At 39.3% G+C, this 24,065-nt stretch overlaps 1 protein-coding gene across 2 annotated transcripts; it reads left to right on the top strand.

Annotated features, from left to right (window-relative positions):
* Positions 1-431: 431 nt before the first annotated feature.
* On the top strand, positions 432-9,896 carry LOC143031803 (uncharacterized). 2 transcript variants are annotated; one of them, XM_076196107.1, is made up of 2 exons: positions 432-568; positions 6,720-9,896. In XM_076196107.1, exon 2 carries the CDS (start codon positions 7,350-7,352, stop codon positions 9,051-9,053), a length of 1,704 nt encoding a protein of 567 aa, XP_076052222.1. In that variant the 5' UTR covers positions 432-568; positions 6,720-7,349; the 3' UTR covers positions 9,054-9,896. The 2 variants fall into 2 exon arrangements, with proteins under 2 accessions (XP_076052222.1, XP_076052223.1); XM_076196108.1 differs by having other exon boundaries at positions 432-572.
* The last annotated feature ends 14,169 nt before the right edge of the window (positions 9,897-24,065 follow it).

Genomic DNA, 24,065 nt, shown 5'->3' with positions numbered 1-24,065 from the left:
TTGCTGGGGAGAAGGGGGAACGCAAATACCAAGAAGTAGTAACTTGAGGCCTTAAGGCTTACAGCACTTCCATAGAGCAAAGGAAATGTAATAACCGACGGGGCTGAAGACGACGGAAAATGGAAAGCTCTAGGCAGTGTGTCACAACGCCAAAGTCGTGACATTATGTTGTTCTCTGAAGAGTAAACATTAATACAACATTCTTTCAGCTCTATTTATGCTATACGAATGCATGTTGTATACACAGTGCGCTTGAAAAATCCCCTTCATTTTAAATTATAAAGTTGACAAATCAACACTTCTAAGTATATTTTGTATGTTTTGTAAAATATTATATTTCCTCTCCTCATTATACATGTCGACAATATTCAATAAAATTTAGTTCGGGAACTACAAATGGCTACTTGAGCAGTTTGTTTTGTACACTTTTTGTTTACAATCCTCCTACGGGGCTGCCGCTTCGTCTTCCTCGGAACAAAAATCAAATTTCAGAAATTCACTCTTAAAGTCTACATAGTATTAATTCGATACAAGCAAGTGGCATAGGAAATGCAAGCACAACCGTTGTGTAGGTAACAAGTGTTATTATGGAAATTCGTCAATTTTGTACATGTATTTATTGTGTGGTAATGAGGCATTGATTTTGCGTGCACATGAGTGTACCCTTTAACATTTTTCGACTTTGCTTTTGGTTAGTGTAGTCCTAGGATAAAGAAAAAATATATAGGCTGAATAATCGGGTACATGTACTTATTGGTGTATTATTATAATTTACAAAATTATTATTTAATTGCTATATCAGGTAGGTGTGCACTTCTAAAAAAAATACCAGGTTATTTTCTGTATCGGTTCTTGAGTTGATGTTGTCTGGGTTGATGTTAGTTCCAACCAGTTTTCATGACAATTTATTTGTAATTCATTTCAAGTGCCCGAATAACCATAACTCAACAAGCTATTCCCACTGTGTGCCTTATTTTAGTCGATGATGAAACCGAGGTGGGGGGAGTGAGTGTAACCTAACCTATATATAGGCAGGGATTATTAATATTCTTTTTTTTCTTTTTTTTTTTCAAGGATGATAAGCATAATTTTTGTTTTATTTTCAGGCCTGTGACACAGGTTGGTATTTTTTAGTTTCGACCATGGGCGCACTACAGCAATAGAAAATGAGTTATTAATTTTGTAAATTAAAATGTGTCAAAGTAATATGTAATTTTGTGGGCGGAAATGAAAATAAAAAATACCTTGCTACAAGCAAATATGCTAATGAACAAAGTCAGTAGCATAGGATCAGGATGCCGTCTTGTCGGCTGTCAATTGATGGCCTCGGTACTTCCGACAGTACTTCACCAGGTCCATTTTCTTGAAGGAATGTTATGGAGCGGAGATACATACATTCCTTCAAGCTGCAAGTTGAGAGAGTGGTTGAAAAGCCCGCCAATGTCTCTCATGATGACGAGGACGAGCCAGATGATATCTAATTTGCAGGTAATGATTTCTTAAACACAGGTTAGGTTAGACGAATTTATCATCCTTTCATTTCTTTGACGTCGGCATCTATCATAACAAACATGGCGTACCATTCGTCCGACACAACTTCATTACTTATGAAATCTGTTTTAGCACCTTTTTTGTTTTGTTATTTCCACTCATAAAATTGCATATTACGTTGATACATTATAATTTATTAAATTAATAATTAGTTTTCTATTCCTATATTGTGCCCATGGTCAAAGCCAAAAATTTAGCCACAGGTCTCCATTTGTCAGCGAGGTGTTCCCTGACAAATGGAGACAAATAAAGGGCTAGCTAAGATCAAACAAACATTGATATCCGATATCACTGATAGTTGAGTGGGTGTACACCTCTGCGAAAGTATTACCAATACTTCTCATTTCCAGTTATCTGTGTTATCGTATCCTTCATCATCTAACTCTATTATTATTATTCTCATACTTGGGTGCAAGTGTGGTGGGAAGGGGAGGAGTGGAATTGGAGGTAGAATGTAGATTGAGAGAAGTAAGCGACTTCTTAATTCTCTGTTAATTTTCACTTTACCAGTCTCTGTTTTTTCTAGTTTCAATGTTATATAATTTCAAATTTTTTCAATCATCCATTTTCTTCTTCCTTTAAGCTTCTTTGGTGCAAGTTGTTTGTTCTCTAAACTTGCTGTACTCTGGTTAATGCCTCTAAATATTTGTATATATTCATCATACTTCTAAAATATTAGCAAGTAATATACTTTGTATCAAAATGTTCTCGAACTAGTATAGTATCCCATAACCTAAAAACTTAAATATTTTGTTGATTTATGCGTAAGATTGCTACAAGGCACATAGAGTCACACAAGTTACTTAGAACTTGTTTGTACTGGTTGTTTTTACTGAATAAGAATAATCCCAATTGTTCGCCTCATTTTAGTATTTGATGGAAGGGAGCAGTGAATCCAACATATCCTAAGTGTAGGTAGAGACAGGTTAGGATACATTGATTATAAGTAATTTACTTCTCACACAGAGATATGAAAAAATCAACAAATTGTATTTTTATCTATAAGCTTCTGGTGGTACATACATACACCAAAGGCTTTTTCCCCCTTACATGGGGGCTAGCCAAAAAGAAAAAGGCATAGAAACCACTCCCACCCATTACAATTCCTATATATTCCACTCCCCTCCACCCTCCCTCTCATCTTGGCACCTCCTGGATGACAGGTCATCCCTGCATCCTGTCCACGGCCCTAGGTCAGAAGCAGTGTCGCAAGACACAGCACATCCACAGCAAGGCCGCTTCATAAATTCGGCGACCCCCTCTCTCCATCCCCTAATGCAGAAAAGAAAACGGGGAGAAATCCCTTTGGGCTGCGGCAATTTTTTTCTCATACATAAATTCAGCGACTCCCTCTCTCCGTCCCCTCATGCAGAAAAGGAGAAGACAGGGAGAAATCCCTTCGGGCTGCGTCAAATTTTTTCTCATACATACTTCCTCACCCCCCATCCCCCACCCACTCCACCTCATGCATCACAGCATCATCCACACACAACCCTTCTCCATTCGCCCCTATCTTCTATCCTCTCCCGTCCTTCCTCCACAGACATTTCTCTCTTTTGTAATGCCCCTTTCACCCCATCCATCCTTCTCATCCTAGGATGCCCTTTCATATTCACTCCTTCCACCTCTGCCTTCCACACTTCTTTTACTAATCTTTCTTCACTCATTCTTTCCATGTGTCCAAACCATCCTAATACTCTTTCATCAACCCTATCTCCCAGCTTCCCCTGTTATCCCCTCACCTCATTTCTCACTCTGACTAGCCTAGTAACCCCTATCATACCTCTCAGACATTTCATCTCAAACACATTCAAACTCCTCTCTTCCTCTCCTATGTTCCATGTTTCTGCTCTGTACAGTGCTGTTGGCACAATCACTCCTTCATGTAACCTCCTTTTGGCATCCATTCCCAGATATTTATTTCTCATTGTACTTTTTAATTCACTCAATCTATATTCTATCTCCACCCCCACTCCTCCCTTTCCTTCCACATTCGCACTCAAGTATCTAAAACTACCCACTTCTTCCAGTCTCTAACCCTTAATGCTCTCTTCCATCCTGCTTTCACTCTCTCTTGTACATCTCATCACCTTACTTTTGCCCACATTTATCTTCAGCTTCCTTCCTTCACACACCTCAAACTCTGTCACTAACTTCCTCAATCCCTCTGATCCCGTTTCAAGCGCAGTGTCGTCAGCAAACAACAACAGGCTCACCTCCAACTTTTCTCCATTTTCTTTAACCATCTCCAACCCATGACCCACTTCCTTTGCATTCACCTCTCGCACCACCCCATCCATGTAAAGATTGAACAGCCAGGGCGACATAATGCATCTCTGATGAAGTCCCACCTTTACCTCAAACCATACACTCTCCATTTCTAATCCTAACACAAGCTCTACTACTGTCGTAAAAACTCTTGACTGCTCTTAACAGCTTTCCTCCTATCCCATATATCTGCAGTACCTCCCGCAGTGCCTTCATGTTTACCCTGTCAAAAGCCTTTTCCAGATCCATAAAAGCCCCAAAAACGTCCTTACCTTTTCTTATTGCTTTCTCACATATCTGTCTTACCACAAAAATCTGATCTACACAACCCCTACCTGTCCTAAACCCACACTGTTCCTTACCAATTACTCCCTCTGTTCCTCTCCTAATCCTCTCAATCAAGACCCTCCCATAAGTTTTCCCAACTACACTCAACAAGCTGATCCCTCTGAAACTACTACACTCGCACTTGTCCCCATATCCGTTGTAAAGCAGAATGATACAGGTACTCCTCCAGTCCTCTGGCACTCTACCCTCTTTTAAACAAACATTAAATAACCTCACCTGCCAGTCCACCATAACTCTACCTCCTTTCTTCAGACAATCTGTATAGCATCCATCCAACCCAGGTGCCTTACCTGCTCTCATCATCTTAACAGCTGCTTTCACTTCATCCTTCCCTATTTCTCCTTCATTTTCCTCACTCTCACTCTCATTTTCTTAGCACTTCCCACTGCAACTACCCTTCCCTCCCTATCCTTAACATTTAGTAACTCCCTAAAATATTCTGCCCACCTTCCTCTCACTGCCTTCTCTTTCATTATCATCTCTCCATCTGCACCTTTTACCTTTTCTTTTCTACTTGATTTGCCTAATCTTCCTCTTTTAATTTCCTTCCAAAACATCTTTTTATTACTTTTAAAATTTTCTGTCATACTCCTACCCCATTTCACATCTGCTCTCCTCTTTGTTTCCTTTATCTTATTCTTAACTTCCCTTCTCTTTACTTTGTACCTCTCATACGATTCCCTCGTCCTAATTTGTAGCCAATCTATGAAAGCCTGCTTCTTCTCTTCTACACCCTTCTTTGCTTCCTCATCCCACCACTCACTACCCTTCCTTCTATTTCCTCCCGCCCTCCTTGTTCCACACACCATCTTTGCACACCTTATGACTCCCTCCTTGAACCATCCCCATTCCTCCTCCACTCCTAGTTCTACTCTATCCTTTACTCCCTCCCATTCCACTCTCAGCCTCTTCTTATACTCCTTCTTTTCTTTCTCATTTAAGCAGTTCACTCTAAGTACCTCCCTACCTTCTGCCCTTTTCCTCTTTCTCCACTTATTCTCCACTCTCACTTTACCTTCCACCAGAAAATGATCTGATATTCCCCCACTCTCTCCCCTCAGGACATGTACATTCTTAACTCTTCCTACCACACTCCTGGTCACCACTATATAGTCCATTAACGCTCTGTCTGCCACCCTTCCATCCACCACCCTCTCCCATGTGTACTTATGCTTGACTTTCTTCCTAAACACTGTATTTGCTATCACCAACTTTTTCAAGACACATCTCCACCATCAATTCTCCACTACGATTTTTACCTGGAACTCCATACTTACCAATCTGTCTATTGGTTTATTTCCTACGGTAGCATTAAGGTCTCCCAATATAACTACATTAACATTTCTTCCTAATCCCTCTATGCACTCATATCTACCCAAAAAGCCTCCCTTTCCTCTATGCTCTTCTCACTACCAGGCCCATACGCACTTACAAAAACCTACATCTCCCTTCCCAGCTTCACCTTCATCCACATCAACCTTGATGAAACCTCCTTCCACTCTACTACATGCTTACTTATCTCTTCACTTGCTAGTATAGCCACCCCTTCTCTCTCTCGTCCACTCTTTACTCCTGAGTACCTTCCAGCTACACTCCCAAACTCACACACGCCCCTCCCTTTCATTTTAGTTTTACTCAAAGCCAGCACATCCATCTTTCTTCTCACAAACATACTGCCTATCTCTTCCTTTTTACTCTCATCTGTACCACATCCATGCACATTAAAAGACCCAAACCTTAGGTACTGGTTGGAAAACTCCCAGACCCTCTTATGCCTTTACTTTTTTTAGGAATGTCCCCTTTTGGGGCTGCAGGTAGTAGGACTCCTAATCCCATCCCCTGTCCCATATTTTTTCGCCTTTTACGACTCAAGTGGAAAGACTTGGTGGTAGCATTCTCTTCCCCCACCACAGGGTAGGCAAAAAAAGGAAATGAATATTCAGAAAAATGGTACAGGACAGTGACGAGGGGTTGGGGGCCGGCATAACGGAGGAACAGTCGTAGTATAAAAATGTCATAATTTCCCCATGAACAGAGTTTTCCTCTATCACAGACAAAATTATGTGTGGCTCTGGTCCATAGAGGCACCCCATATAGACCCTAAAGTATCAACTGCATAATACTTTGCCACAATAACATGCAGCCAATACCCCTCCAACCCTGCAAAATGGAAAAAAAAAGATTGCTGTAAAAATGAATAGCAGATTCTCATGAATCTCAAATGTTGATTTATGACATCCTTCATTGTTGTTGTGTGTGTGTAGTGATCCTAAGTGAAAATTTGACAAAGATTACTTATTTTTATGTTACTGTATCACACATTATACACCAATACCTTTCTTGTGTCCTCTAACTCTTTGTAGTATTTATTCAACAACGTCAATGTTATTTGCTCAACCTTCTATTTCTTTCTTATTCCTTTAAATTTCTTCTATGATACGAGTTGTTTCTTCCCTTCCCCTACTGTATTTTGGTTAATGCCCCACTGTATTTGTATATGCTTGTGTTACTTAAAAAGTTAGATGTCAAACTTATCATATATTTTCTTTCAGGTCGAGGGTGAATATCATCATTTCATTGGAAAAGGTTATCCAAAGATTCCTTCAATTTGTCATGTAACAAAGAGAATCCCGTGTGGCGTCTGTGACTTAGCTGTTTCGTGAGTTGTCTTTAATATCATGATATGATTCACACTGGAGAGAAACTTTTCCGGTATCTTGCCTGATGCAGATTTCTCATGAATTAGTGTTCATGAATAACAAATGAGGTCCCACACTGGAGAAGACAAGACTTTCAAGTGTGACCTGTGTGATGCAGCTTTTGCACAAAGGAATGACACATGATGACCCACACTAGAGAAAAGCCTTTCAAGTGTGACCTCTGCATTGCAGCTTTCATACAAAAATGTAGTCTCAAATCTCACACAATGACCCACAATGGATAAAAGCCTCTCCAATGTGACTAGTGTGATGCAGCTTTCTCAAAAAATTATGATCTCAAATATCACATCTTGACACACACAGGAGAAGAGCCTTTCCAATGTGACATTTGTGAAGCAACTTTCTCAGAAAAAGAAGAGTGATCTCAAGCGTCACATTAGGGCCCACACAGGAAAGAAGCCTTTCAAGTGTCTTGTCCTGTGCAACGCAGCTTTTTCCACAAAATGTTCTTTCAGATACCACATGATGACCCACACAGGAGAGAAGCCTTTCAAGTGTGACCTGTGGAATGCAGCTCTCTCAGGAAAGACTGCTCTGAAATATCACGTGATGACCCACACTGGAGAGAAGCCCTTCAAGTGTGACCTTTGTGACAAAGCTTTCTCACAGATGGGTAATCTCAAACGACACGTAGTGACCCACTCTGGAGAGAAGCCCTTCAAGTGTGACCTTTGCGATGCAGCTTTTTTATTTAAGAGTGCTCTTAAGGATCACGTGATGACCCACACAGGAGACAAACCTTTCCAATGTGATATGTGTGATGCAGCTTTCTCACAAAAGGGTAGTCTCAATTATCACATAAGGACCCACACCGGAGAAAAGCCTTTCAAGTGTGACCAGTGCGATGCAGTTTTCTCACGAAAGGGTATTCTCAAATCTCACATGATGACCCACACTGGAGAGAAGCCTTTCAAGTGTGACCTGTGTGATGCAGCTCTCTCAGGAAAGATTGCTCTCAAATATCACGTGATGACCCACACTGGAGAGAAGCCTTTCAAGTGTGACCTTTGTGATAAAGCTTTCTCACATATGAGTAGTCTCAATCGACATGTAGCGACCCACTCTGGAGGGAAGTCTTTCACGTGTGATCTGTGTGATGTACCTTTCTCACTTAAGAGTGCTCTTAAGGTTCACGTGATGACCCACACCGGAGAGAAACCTTTCCAGTGTGGTGTGTGCGATGCAACTTTCTCACAAAAGGGTGCTCTCAATTATCACATAAGGACCCACACTGGAGAAAAGCCTTTCAAGTGTGACCTGTGTGATGCAGCTTTCTCACAAAAGGGTAACCTCAAATCTCACATGATGACCCACACTGGAGAGAAGCCTTTCAAGTGTGACCTTTGTGATAAAGCTTTCTCGAAGATGAGTAGCCTCAGTCGACACGTAGCGACCCACTCTGGAGGGAAGTCTTTCAAGTGTGACCTTTGCGATACAGCTTTCTCACTTAAGAGTGCTCTCAAGGTTCACGTGATGACCCACACCGGAGAGAAACCTTTCCAATGTGGTATGTGCGATGCAGCTTTCTCACAAAAGGGTGCTCTCAATTATCACATAAGGACCCACACTGGAGAAAAGCCTTTCAAGTGTGACTTGTGTGATGCAGCTTTCTCACGAAAGGGTATTCTCAAATCTCACATGATGACCCACACTGGAGAGAAGCTTTTCATGTGTGATCTGTGCAATGTAGGTTTCTCACGAAAGAGTTATCTCAAATATCACGTGATGACCCATACTGGAGAGAAGCCTTTCAAGTGTGACCTTTGTGATAAAGCTTACTCACATACGAGTAATCTCAAACGACACGTAGTGACCCACTCTGGAGAGAAGCCCTTCAAGTGTGACCTTTGCGATGCAGCTTTCTCACTTAAGAGTGCTCTTAAGGATCATGTGATGACCCACACAGGAGAGAAACCTTTCCAATGTGATATGTGCAATGCAGCTTTCTCACAAAAAGGTGGTCTCAAATCTCACATGATGACCCACACTGGAGAGAAGCCCTTCAAGTGTGACCTGTGCGATGCAGCTTTCTCACAAAAGAAGAACCTCAAATATCACATGGTGACCCACACTGGAGAGAAGCCCTTCAAGTGTGACCTCTGTGATGCAGCTTTCTCACTAAAGAATAATCTCAAACAACATGTGGGTACGCACAGTGGAAATTAACCTTATTTGTCACGCATTGACCCATACTGGAAGGAAGCGAGGTAATCCTTAAAGATGGCGGTTTTGCTATTTCATCTAACTAGAAAATATTTCGGTTACAATATTCTAGGTTTCCGTAAGAACACCACAACAATGTGTCAAACATTTGTATAGTATAGGCTTAACTTCTCTTTGTTCATCATTTAGCTTGTTACTCTGACACAAAAGTACTTTGATATTTGGAAACTTAAAAAACAAAAGATCGTAACTGAATTCGTCTCTACTTGAACCAAGTAATAAAAACAAGTAACATGCTAGCGAGAATACCTATTGTGACCCAACCTTGACACAGGTTGGTCAACATGGAGTGTGCTACGATTATATTAACTTCCCTAGTGCAATTTCTTCATTATTAGTCAGATTTGTTTTTTCCAAGGGGAGTCAGTTCCAGTTGGCTAAGCTTTTGGGCAGATAATTGTGATATGTCGACTGAGTTTCAAAGTGGGTTTGCTAACTGTTGTCTTTGTTGTAATTAAGTTCATTGAAGAGGTACCTCATTGTGGTTATAGATGGGTTTGCTGTTTATTTGGATGACCAGGGGCATGGTGATTGTGCATTTTGTATATTTGCCTCTTTTATGCTGGAAAGTAGAGTTTGGTTAATAATTGTTAATGTGTATGTTTCACAAATAAAGATATGTATATATAGACATGTTTGACTCATCACTTGGCGGGCTAGTTCATTATCACAATTGTATGGAGTCCTCTTGTGTATAGATAATAATAATGATAACAATAATGATATGATGATGGTAATAACAATAATAGTAGTAACAATAACAACTCAGGCTCAGCAGAGATTAGATGTTGCTCCTAGCCCCAACTGCTGACTGGTCTGACACACGCAAGACTTCTTCGTTGGCGCTGGCAAGTGGAATAACATTTTAGACAAATCCAAACAATGTACTTTCTGCTTTTTACAGTTGTGTACATTTGACACATTTCCCAAGTCGCGCAATTCTTTGTTTTTAGGTTTGTGCTTGGAGGAAAAGAGACATTTATACAAGTCTATACTTGTCCACATTGCTCACTGCACTGCCCCCGACAGGACCAGTTTCCACTTCAAGTATCGCCCATTTTTGTAACGCTCTGCCCCCATTAGGGACCAACTCTCCCCTTCATCCTCAGGGAGCCACCCGCTGCTGCTTGATTGTCAGCATCGCTCTACCCCGTCAGGGGCCAGCGCTCTCTGCTCGCTTCCCCATTCGTGGGAGCCGCCTCCTGTTTGACTCTGACTCTGACTCTGAGTCTCAAAGACAGTCAATCTGCCGAAAGGGTTGACTCTATTTCTTGCTTTATTTAAGCGGTGTTATGTAAGACCCTCAAAGAGAGGCTGAAAGAAAGACTACATACAACCATAAATGTGGCAAAGAATTTGGATTTATTACTAAAAGTAGTGTTGCAGCAGAAGTCATCCTGATGGATTAATATAGGCTTTAATAAAGGTGGTGATGATCACAACCTGCTGCTGGCTGGGTGATGTTTGTATTTTTACCCTCCGAATGACAGTACCACACACAACATTTTTGGGTATTAACAAAAAACTGAAGTCTATGATGCTTACAGTTATACATTTAGAATGTATATAATATTTTCTGCTCTATAATAGCAAAAATTGTAAATTCTATTAACAAAATATGAATACACTTCTTTTATAACTGCACATGGATATAAGTGATGAAAGTTTGTCATCCTTAACATCCCCCCTCAAACTGAAGTCACCCTCTGATTGTGCTAAACTTAGACTAAGTACCCTTGGAGAGAGGTTTAGTAAACATACCTGCAACTTTTTCATATGAGGATACATACACTAGTTTGAAAGATCCATTTTCGATCTGATATCTGATGTCTATATGCTTTGATATTTGATGATACACTGGGTTTTTAGCTAAGGCTATTGCACCCTGGTTATCTACAAACATCATTATAGTGTCTCTGATATCCTGTTACATCTGCATAGAGTTGGGCTAAAAAATTACATTCCTGTACAGCATGACTGATAGCTACATATTTTGCCTCACAAGTGGAAAGAGCAACTACTCTCTGTTTCTTGCATTTCCAGGATATAAGTGGACCATGAGTACTCATTTTGAAACAATAACCAGTAATACCACGATGGTCCTCAGCAGACCCCCAGTCAGAATCACAGTAACCTGTCAATTTCAATCCTGCTTCTGATTTATCAAATTTCAACCCATAGTCAAGTGTTCCTTTAACATATCTTAAAACATGTTAAGCTAAACCAAGATGATTTACAGTTGGTTTTGACATATACTGTGATAATTTGGTAACCACAAAACATAAGTCAGCTCTGGTTGCAGTCATGATATAAATTAGACTACCCGCTTTTCTCCTGTAGAGCTTAGGATTATCTAGTACACAGAATTCACAGTCTATTGTTTTACAGATACCAGGATCACATGGGATACACTTCGGTTTGCAGTCTGACATGTTGAATCGTTCTAGAACTTTCTCACAATACCTCTTCTGATTCATTATTATATAACGGTCATTAAATACAAACTCAATGCCAAGGAACCATGACAGTTTGCCCAAATCTTTCATTTTCAATTTCTTATTCATACTCATCTTGACAGAATTTAGCACTTTATTATCACTAGCAGCTATGACTATATCATCAGCCCAAAACAGAATCCATACAGTAGATGTTTCATCTGTCCTCTGATATATACAATGGTCTGCTTGCGATTGTACAAATCCCTCCTCAGTTAGACTGCCATGTAATAAATTGTACCAATTTCTGTCACTCTGTTTTAAGCCATACAGAGACTTCCTTAGTTTACAAACTAGCTTATTACCATATTCATCAGTTTTTACAAATCCTTCTGTTTGCTCAAGGTAGACCTCACAGTCAATATCTGCATTTAGATATGCAGTGCTGACATCCATCTGATGGACTAAATAATCACTTTGTACAGCTAATTGCAATAACATTGTCAGTGAAGTAAGCCTGGCTGTTGGTGAAAAGGTTTCATGATAGTCTATATCTTGAACTTGGAAAAGCCCCTCGCCACAAGCCTGGCTTTGTATCTGTCACCGTTATCTGGGTCATTTTTCACATTAAAAACCCACTTACCCCCTACAACTGATTTATCTTCAGGTAACATTATCAGGTCAAAAGTGTCATTTTCTGTTAGGGCATCAATTTCTTCTTCCATTGCTTTTTGCCATAAGTGTGACTCTGGGGACTGCGTAGCCTCTAAATAAGTCCCTGGGACCTCACATACCTCATGACAATAATAGGTGGTGTACCCTGCTAAATTATAATCATCATCATCTTTCTCTATAACAGTCATTTAGATACCTAGGTGGGTTCCTCACTCTTGGATGATTTTTCCCTTCAATGTTTGGCTCACTATTTTTGCTCTCATTCCTTGTCTGTTCAGAGTCCTTCACTGGTGGCTGATGAACTTGTGATGTGGGACGACATGTCACTTCATCATCACTATCACTTTCATAGACATTAGACTTTGGCATTTCTACTACATGTTTATCCATAAATCTTACACATCTTACTCTCCTTACTTCCTCATGGTCAGGAAAATACACAAGATAAGCAGGGTTCTGCCCATCATACCCCACAAATACCCCCTTTTTACAATGTGCATCTAACTTCTTACAATTCTGAATATATGCATAGCATATTGTGCCAAATACGTGCATGTTACTTAAGTTAGGTTTTCTCCTAGACATTGCTTCTACAGGTGTCTTCCCTATCCTTGAATTATAACACCAGTTCCTTATATATGCAGAGGCTTTCAATGCATATGGCCACATCATCTTGGGTAAATTAGCCTCCAGTAACAAACATCTTGCCATTTCACACAGAGTTCTCCATGAATGTTCCGCTGTGCCAATTTGATGTGGGGAATAAGGGGCTATGTGCTCACTCCTGCTTTATCTTGTGTTTCACCATCAAAGACCTAAACTCTTTGGATATATACTCACCACTGTTGTCAGTTCTCATACATTTGATTGAGCCCAAAGGAGCAGTATTAGCCAAATACCTTTCTGTGGCTGATAATGCATCTTGTCTTTCAATAAATAGACCATAAAGGTACCAGAATAATCATTAACAAATGTTATAGCATATTTGAATCCACCTTTACCAACTACATTCATTGGGCCAGTTATGTTACTATGTACTAGTTCTAAACTCTTTATAGCCCCTTGCATCTGGTTCCTTATTTTTAAACTTGCTCATCTTGCCTAAAATGCAGGTTTCACAATTTGCATCCCCTCTGTCACCTGAAATGTGCATACCATCTACTACCCCCTCAAGCTTCCGAACATCCTTCATATTACAGGGCCAAGTACCTTATGCCACTCTTTGGCTGTGCGGTTACTATATTTCTGGGTATTTCCAACATTGTTTATAAAATACAGATTACCCTGCCATTCCACATTGAATATAGAGCCATCTGATGTCATAAGCTCTGCATGGTTTGGTTCAAAGTTTACACATACACCTTTTCTTGTGGCAGCTGGAACAGAGAATATATCAAACTTGTATGATGGGATATATAAAGCATCTTTCATAATCATTTCTTTTGACTTCCCAGTAATATCATTAAGTACTACACTGGCATCACCTCTACCTAACACAGTCCCAATTTGCTTGCTACCATCTGCTAGTTGCATCACTTGCTTGTCTGGTTCAAAGTTTTTGTTGAACCTAATAAACCTAGATTTATCAGTTATAATGTGCACTGATGCACCACTGTCTACCAGCAATGTGCTGGTACTTGCCTTAGTTCTAGTTGATCAAGTGCTGGTCTGGAATACGAAGCTGTGAGTGCCGTCTCCTTCATCGCTGCTGTCTCCTCCAGTTGCTCCATCTCCCTCACCGCTCACTGTGTGTGCTGTGGTTGCGTTCTTCCTTCTGCACTGGTGTGTGTTGTGGGTATTAGATCTGCACAGACTGCACCACTTGCTAGGTTTCTTCTAGTCACCACTAGTTCGCCTGGGACATTGATAGGCCTTGTGGCCTGGCCTACCACACTCAAAACATTTTATCACATACCTGCCTCTGCCACTGTTTGCATTCCTCACATTCTCTTCTTTGCGTGAGCTTTTCAACTTTCCTGCTTCTTCATAGCTCATGAGTGCCTTCTTGAACTCTTGAGAAGTCATTGGTTTTTCTCGTTGCTCCACCACCATGCTGAGTGTGTCATACGCTGTAGGGAGTCCACTGAGCACCATAGCAATAAGCATGATCTCACTTATATCTTCTCCTGCTTTCTTGAGTGCTGCTACTGCTGCCTCTGCTCATATAATGTAATCTATCAACTCCTCATCACCAGCTAATCTGAGTGTCGTCAACTTCTTGTACAGAGAAATCACCCTCGGTTTACTTGCACCCAGATAATAATTTCTTAAAATATCTAATGCTTCCTTGCCTTTGTCAGCTGCATCTCGAAGAATAAGGGCTACACTTCTAGCATCCAGCAGTTGAATCAGCTCGGCATATACTTCCTTATTCTCGTCTGCACTCGGTGATGTCTTCGTCAAGACCCCGTCCAGTTTCTTGGTAGTCAGGTAACCTTGAAATTTCGCTTCCCACACCTCGTTGGATGAGGTGGATGGATGGGGTGAAGGGGGCTTTGGGGAAGAGGGGAATGTCTGTTGAGGAAGGATGGGAGAGGACAGAAGACAGGGGTGAATGGAGAATGGTTGTATATGAATGATGTTGTGATGGATGAGGTGGAATGGGTGGGGGGATGGGGGGTGAGGTAGTATGTGTGAGCAAAATTTGATGCAGCCCGAAGGGATTTCTCCCCCATCTCCTTTTATGCATGGGGGGACAGAGAGGGAGGGGGGTCGCCAATTTAATGAAGCAGCCTTGCTGTTGATGTGCTGTGTCTTGCGACACTGCTTCTGACCCAGGGCAGTGGACAAGGTGCAGGGATGACCCGTCATACAGGAGGTGCTAAGATAAGAGGGAGGGTGGAGAGGTTGGAATGTATTCAGGGATGGAATAGGTGGGAATGATTCTATGCCTTTTCCTTTTAGGCTACCTCCCTTGAAAGGGGGAAAAAGCCTTGGTATATGTATATATGTATGTACACCTTGTATTTATCCCCATCTCCATCAAACACTAGTCTCTGCCTGGGCCCATAACCTGTTGCAGCTGAAGTCATCCTGATGGGTCAATACAGACTTTAATAAAAGGGGGTGATGAACACAACCTGCTGCTGGGTGATGTTTATATTTTCCCAACTAATGACAGCGCCTCACACGACATTTTTGGGTATTAACAAAAAACTGAAGTCTATGATCCATACAGTTATACATTTAAAATGTATATAATATTTTCTGCACTACAATAACAAAAATTGTAAATTCTATAAACAAAATGTGAATACACTTCTTACAACTGAACACGGATATAAGTGACGAAAGTTTGTCATCCTTAACAATTTCAACTCTACTTGACTTTACTTGAATGAAAATAAAACAAGGCAACAAACATGATGGGTATACTGCACATGGACATGGTCTATTCTGTAGTCTGTAGCCATTTTTAAATTTACAAAACAAAATAATAATAATTATTATTATTTTGTTTTGTAAATTTAAAAATTATAATTTAAAAAAAAGCAAAAAACTGATACACCTTATCAAATTGAAAGGAAGCAAAGGGTGTGCAATGAAAACAAACTGGTAGGTGCTAGTGAATGGCTAGATGAAACAATAAAAACTGCTACACATTTACAGGATAGATTCCCTGATGATGAGGCACAAGAATGGTCAGTGTTTGGTATCTCATCTATTTTACACTGTGATTTTTTTTTTCATTTGGTAGTAAACATGTTGATGCCCTTTGTCTTGAATATCATGATATTGGAGTAACCTTCCTTGAGTCGAGTACTGACTATGAGTGAAGGTTTAGTCAAATGAATCAAATGAAAAAACAAACTTGGAAACCATTGTGGAGAATGTAATTTGGATATGCTTATGAGAATGAAAATCTACTAATTATATGGAAATTCAATAAATGTAAATAATGTGTATAAATAGTGGGTGAATGACAAAGGCAAGAGAGAAGAAATAAGGAGTCAGAAGCTAGAACTAAACAAGTTGAGAATTAGTAATGGACTTATTATGTATATTTGGTTATGTGTTTGAGATGAAATGCCTGAGAATTACAACAGAGATTACTAGGCTGGATAGATTGAGAAACAAGGTGAGGAGGAAACCGGGGGTGGAAAGCGAGTTGGGAGATAGGGTTGATGGAAGAGTATTGGGATGGTTTGGACACATGGAAAGAATGAGTGAAGAAAGATTAGTAAACGAGGTGTGGAGGGCAGAGGTGGAAGGAGTGAACATGAGGGGGTGACCAAGGAGAAGGATGGGGTAAAGGAGGCATTGAGAAAGAGGGGAATGTCTGTTGAGGAAGGAAGGGAGAAGACAGAAGATAGGGGTGAGTGTGGAATGGTTGTGTGTGGATGATGCTGTGATGCATGGAAGGGTGTGGGTAGGGGATGAGGGAGTATGTGTGGATGATATTTTGACCCAGCTCAAAGGGATTTCTCCCTGTCTTTTCTTTTTCTGCATGAGGGGATTTTTACATGTGCTTGATAATAATAAAATATAAATTGCAAAATGACTAAAAGTTAGTTCTGAGTGTGGTTCAGAGAAGTAGGCATTTTATTTTGTCTATACAAATCAATGACATTTACAAAATTGAGTTGATCAAATTATACAATATATATATATATATATATATATATATATATATATATATATATATATATATATATATATATATATATTATGAATAAATAGTGGAAACATAACACCAGACTCAGAGGTAGGTAATTTATTCCCGACGTTTCGAGTCCTGTCCGGGACCCATCCTCAGGGGATACAATGGAATACAGAAATCACATTGTATAAATATACGAGCGACCACGTCCATAGGAGGGATGCGATAACCCGCGCCGGAAGAGAGAGCGTGGTGGTGGAGGAACCATCCACATTTGTGGATGGGTTCCTGGAACAGCTCAATAGGAAGCATGAGGCTATCCAACTCGAGATGGAGAAGGAGGCAGAAGGCGAGCTACCGTTCCTGGACGTAATGGTGAAGCGCGTGGGTGACATTCTGGTCACCAGCGTGTACGGGAATGCAACACATACTGATCGTTTGCTGGATTTCGGTAGTAATCACCCAATTTTCCACAAGAAGAGTGTGGTGATCACACTAGTGGTGATCACTAGTGGTGATCTTTTTCTACAAAGGATTACAAAGGATTACAAAGGCAAAGCATGCCGACAGGAGACCTTTTGATCCATATCTAGGTCGGATGCAAAAAAAAAAAAAAAAAAAAAAAAAAAAAATCATATTAATAATAAATTAAAACTATAACAATGTAAATAACAATTAAAATACATAAATAAATGCATTGGTATAGTTGAATAACAAACAAACAGGTAAATAGTAAATTATAATAAATTGACATGTAACTAATAATAAATGAAAATCAGACAGACAAATTATAACAAAACAAAAACAAATAATATAACATAAACTATAATAATTACAGCATCTTACTTAGGTATTTATCTAAATGATTCTTAAAGCTTCGAACTGAACTACATTGCACTACCTGTGTAGGAAGTTTATTCCATTCATTAACTACACGGTTGGCAAAGTTGTTTCTACCTACTTCCAAATTGAATCTATTTCCGGACAGTTTGAGACCATTGTTTCTTGTCTGATTCTCATTCAATGTGAAAATTTGGTCACTTTTGATGTTGTCAATTCCCTTTAAAATCTTAAAGACCTGTATCAAGTCACCTCTGAGTCTACGCTTTTTTAGAGAAAACAGATTCATGTGCTTAAGTCGATTTTCGTATGATTTATTTTTGATATTTGGAATCAGTTTTGTGGCTCGCCGTTGTACTTTTTCCAGTCTGTCAATGTCTTTAATGAGATTCGGTGACCATACGGAAACAGCATATTCCAAATGTGGACGAACTAACGATTTATATAGCTTGTTAATGAGTGATGGACTTTTGAAATCAAAAGATCGCGCAATCAATCCCAGAATCTTATTTGTTTTCTCAGAGGCTGAAATACACTGCTTGGATGATTTGAGGTCGTTACTGATAATTACGCCGAGATCTTTTTCACTATCCACTTTTGTTAACGAATTTCCAAATAACTTGTAATCGTACTTGCTGTTATTTTTACCTATGTGCATTACCTTGCATTTACTTGTGTTAAATTTCATTAGCCACTTTTCAGACCATTGCTGTAATTGATCTAAATCTTCTTGAATATCTAATTGGTTTGAGTGATCATTTGCCACTCCGCACAGTTTTGTATCATCAGCAAATTTGGAAACAGTAGATTTTAGTCCATGGTCTATATCATTTATATATACTATGAATAGAAGTGGCCCAAGAACGGAACCCTGAGGAACTCCACTTGCAACACTTTTCCATCCAGAAGTTTTTCCATTTAAAATAACTCTCTGTTTTCGACCTTTCAACCAATTACTAGCCCAACCTAATAGGCTACCACTTATTCCATGCAAAGCTAATTTAGTAAGTAGTCTTTCGTGTGGGACGGTATCAAAAGCTTTTGCAAAGTCTAGATATATTAAATCTATATTGTTTCTTTTGTCATAATTCGAGATAACTGTGTTGTAGAATTCGAGTAAGTTAGTCACGCAAGAACGTTTCCGTCTGAAACCATGTTGGCTATCATTTATCACACGGTTACTTTCTAAATGATATTCGATAGCATCTCTGATGATAGTTTCCATTATTTTTCCTACGATCGAAGTCAAACTAATAGGCCTATAGTTATTTGGTTTCTTTTTGTCACCTTTTTTGAATATGGGAGTAACGTTAGCTAGCTTCCATTCTCTTGGGACATCTCCGGATATGATGGATTTCTTGAAAATAATTTCTAATGGAACAACAATCTCATTTTTCATTTCCTTTAAGATTCTTGGATGCCAACCGTCAGGCCCTGGTGTTTTATTAACTTTGAGTTTGTCTATACACCTTTTAATTGTTTCTTTTGTTATATTTACCGTAGTGAGTAAGTTTTACCCCAGACTTTTCACAGGTTTCAGTTTGGAATTCACTTTGAGGTGTTTCGTTTACGAATACCGAGCTAAAATAATTGTTTAAGAGATTACACATTCCTTCATTTGAATATTCAAGTTGACCGTCAGCAGATAATAGTGGACCAATGTGATTCCTAACAACCTTTTTATCTCTAATGTAACTATAGAATTCTTTGGGATTCTCTTTGGATTTCTCAGCGATGTTCATTTCGTATTGTCGTTTTCTTTTTCTTATTGTCTTTTTTAAATCTCTCTGTATTGATACATAACTTTCATAGTCATTAGATGCACCCGAGCACTTATATTTCTTATAAGCCTGTCTCTTTTTAGCAATACTTTTTTCAGTTTCTTTGTCGAGCCACTTTGGGCGAGCCTGATTTGGGGGACGTCTGTCCTTAAAAGGAATGTAAGTTTGAATCATCTTAGTGAGCGTATTTTGAAATATTTCCCACATCTGATCTACAGGCCTTTCGTTTAATTTTTCCTCCCAATCTGTAAGCTGAAGCTCCTGACGTAGTTCTATGAACTGAGCTTTACTGAAATCGGGTATTTTAGAAGCACAAGTATCTATTCTAAAAAATTTTAGGAGTTTGAATCTGACTAAGTTGTGATCGCTATTTGCAACAGATTCACCGACTTCTACATCAGTTGCCATGCTTTCGCGGCTAGTGATCAATAAATCGAGTAAGTTTCCATATCTTGTGGGCTCTTTTACATGCTGAATTAAGTAATTGTCACCAAGAAAATCAATCAAGCGACTACCTATATGGCCATGTTCAAGGGTCATCCAATCAATGTCAGTAAAATTGAAATCACCCATTATCAATAAATCCCGGTTGCAGAAACTAGACAGTTCTTGAAATAACAGTTGGTCGTCTGCTAATGATAATGTCTTTGGCCTATATATTACACCTATATTCATTTTTTGTCCATTTGTTTGGGTTAACTCAACCCACAAACTGTCATATGCATCCTGTTTCACTTTCTCTAAAACACAAGCATGAACATTGTTTTTAACGTACAATAGAACACCCCCACCTTTCTTGTTTCTATCCTGATGAAAGTGTTTAAATCCCGCAATATTAAATTCAGCTTCGAACTCTGTACCATTTAACCATGTCTCAGTTATTCCTATCATATCGAGATTTTCGCTTTTGACATACGCCTGTATTTCTTGAAATTTGTTCCTAATACTACGAGCATTAAAGTACATAGTTTTAAGAAACTCCTGATTATTTCTTTTTGACACATTTTGAGTTTCAATATCATGTCTTATATTATCATTTTTATTTTTATTTATGCCTTGCTCTATATTATTATCATTTGGTCCTTCATTGACATTCAATGCCTCATTAACATTTCTCCTATCAAAATTAACATTTCCCCCATCACGGACATCTGGTCGATTACGGTCATCCGATCTATTTTGTACATTTTGTCCCCCTACGTCACCGTGATTCACGCCGGCCTCCCGTCGTTCAGTGACATTATGTCCGGCATCCCTTTCTAAAATTATATTTTGTCCTCCAGTGACATTATATCCTACCGTGATATTTTTTCCTCCACTATAATTACATCCCATCGTGATCTTTTGTCTTCCACTGTCATTACATCCTATCTTGATATTTTGGCCTTCATTGACATTCTGTCCGGTATCTCTTCCTAAAATTATATTTTGTTCTTCACTGACATTATATCCCACCGTGATATTTTCTCCTCCATTATCTACCTCTCCCTCGCACCCGCATACATGGGATTGAGTGTTATAGACCTATTTATGCTATCTTCGTTAGTGGCCCACGCCTCCAAGAACAGTCTGCCTCCTTTCCTGTTGTTATTGTAGAGTACCTTTGCACCCTGCCAGTCGAACTCGTGTTGGTGCTGTTCAGTATGTTTGTACACCGCCGAACTCTGGTCTGTTCTGTTTACTGCCCTCTTGTGTTCTTGTAGCCTTGTGCTAGCCTGTTTTTCTGTTTCACCCACATAGCGCGCTGTGCAATCGGAGCAACTGACGTTGTACACCGCCCCAGGCTAGTTCAATTTGATCACCTTATCCTTGACCCGGGTGAGAGCTCCGTTCAGCGTGATACTGGGTTTGTGTACGACGCTAAACCGTTCTTATTCAGTATCCTCGCTGCGACCTCTGAAACACCCCTCACGTAAGGGACCGTTATCCTGGTTGTGGCTGTTCGTGTCTCGCCCCGATCTATTTTTCTTTGCAGTGCCGTCCACCTTTTCACTACCTGATTCGGGTAGCCGTTAGCCTGGAATTTCCTCCTCAACCTGCTTCTTTCCTCTTTCAGCAACGCCCATGTTCATCAGACCCTCTTCGCCCTGTTCCACAGCGTTTTCACCACACTCTTCTTGTGGAAAATTGGGTGATCACTACCGAAATCCAGCAAACGATCAGTATGTGTTGCATTCCTGTACACGCTGGTGACCAGAACGTCACTCACGCGTTTCTCCATTACGTCCAGAAATGGTAGCTCGCTTTCTGCCTCCTTCTCCATCTCGAACTGGATAGCCTCATTCTTCCTATTGAGCTGTTCCAGGAACCCATCCACAAATGTGGATGGGTCCTCCCCCCACCTCCACCACCACGCACTCTCGTCCGGCGCAGGTTATCGCATCCCTCCTATGGACGTGGTCGCTCGTATATCTATACAATGTGATTTCTGTATCTCATTGTATCCCCTGGGGACGGGTCCCGGACAGGACTCGAAACGTCGGGAATAGATTACCTACTTCTGAGTCTGGTGTTATGTTTCCACCATATATATATATATATATATATATATATATATATATATATATATATATATATATATATATATATATATATATATATATATATATATATATATATGTATATATATATATATATATATATATATATATCTTGTATAATTTGATGAATTCAGTTTTGTAAATGTCATTGATTTGTATAAACAAAATAAAATGCCTACTTCTCTGAACTTCACTCAGTACTAACTTTGAGTCATTTTACAATATATCTTTTATTATTATCAAGCACATATATAAGTCAGTATTTCTAAGACAAAATTTAAATATTGTGTAGACTGGACTGTTTTCATCTTCTCACTTCTTCATTTCCTTTCTCTTTCTCGCTGTGAACACAGAAATTTGTCTGCGTGTAATTTTTGCCTTCTTTACAAAGTATGTGTACACACATCCAAGTCACCATGCACACTATTTTTAGTGTGTATCATTACCTCCAAGGAAGTCATGTTTTTGCCAGCATTTATTTATTGGTGTGACTGTTTGCAACTGTACTTAAAAAGTTATAAACAGAATTCAATGAAATTTTATGAAAGGAGGGTCGTAGGCCAAGATCAAGGATTTTTTTTTTCAAACTTGTGACATCTATTGATTGCATATGAAATGGCCCCTGATATTATTTATAATATGGACAACATTTTCATTAACAATTTTATGACACTTATGTTGGTGGAGATATGCATTCTTGGATTACCACCTAGTTCAATATTTTGTTATGTATCTGAAATACTTTAAATTTGGCTTACCATGAATAAAACAAATCATTTGACATGCATTTTGTTATTAAGTTTTTTTTTTCATTGAGAGTGTATTGCCAAAGTGTGTATATATATATATATATATATATATATATATATTATATATATATATATATATATATATATATATATATATATATATACATATATATTAAAAATAAACGCTTTCGAAACCGTGCCCAGATGACGATTCAAGTTTGTGTGGACGTGCCCGGTATAAGGGATTTTTCATGTGCGGTTGTAACCCAATCGTGGTCAAGGTTGGACGTTGGACACAATGCCTCTGCCCATAGCAGCTCGGTCGAAAAGACGTAATATGCATTATTGGAAGTGGGTTGCGGATGAAAAGAAAATCAGTAAGATGGAGATCAATATTTCAGCGTCTTTAAAAGGTTTGTTACGGAGAGAGCACCGTGAAAAATTTCCTTCTTTTTACGATGAAAAGGTTAAAGAACCCCGTGATAGTGAAGCCGCCATGAAAAGGCGACAGCGACATTTCTGGGCTTGGGTGAAAAAAAAAAAGATTGACAAATCCACTATTGACATAGTTCTCAGAGCACAGTTAACAGAACAGCATAAGAAATGCCACCCCGAATATTACGAAAAGTGCAAAAACCGACAATCTACGACATGCGTCGCGGAGCAATCTATACAACAATTCAAACGTATAGTCCTTAGTTTCAACGAGATGTTACGCAATTCACCAACATACGAGTACAGTGATAGTACAATAGATGACCTGGAACCGTATAGCGGTGATATTTCTTTCGAGGTTGTAGAAAATTCAAGAAGCACTATTACGCAGGCTACAAAAACTTTTGTGGTAATGGTGGAAGAGGACACAGGCAATACCAGTTGTACTATTTAGAGCGTAGGTTCAGGACATTTAAAGGAAACGCCCGAAAAAAACGTGTTCGCTATGAAGAATGTGAGGCGGGTCTTGCCGAAGGCCAAGCACCCCTGGCGTAGCTAGGGCTGGCGTAAGCCAGGTGCTTGTGTGTGTGTATATATATATATATATATATATATATATATATATATATATATAATATATGTATATATATATAATATATGTATATATATATACATATATATATATATATATATATATATATATATATATACAATATATAATGTGTATTCTCATTTTCAATATTTAAGTTATACGTAGTTAACGTTGGCTGTGACTTAGTACCTCCTGGATGACGGGTCATCCTTGCACCTTGTCCACTGTGACCGAAACAGAAACGTCTGTGGCCGAAACATCCTAGGCCGAAACGTCCGGCATTCATTTATTATATGCTTTACTTCTCT

Source organism: Oratosquilla oratoria, chromosome 12 (assembly GCF_046742065.1).
Source record: "Oratosquilla oratoria isolate Oo_2021 chromosome 12, ASM4674206v1, whole genome shotgun sequence".
Lineage (NCBI taxonomy): Eukaryota > Metazoa > Arthropoda > Malacostraca > Stomatopoda > Squillidae > Oratosquilla > Oratosquilla oratoria.
The sequence above is the reverse complement of the archived record's forward strand: the minus strand, read 5'-3'. Positions and strand labels throughout refer to the sequence as shown.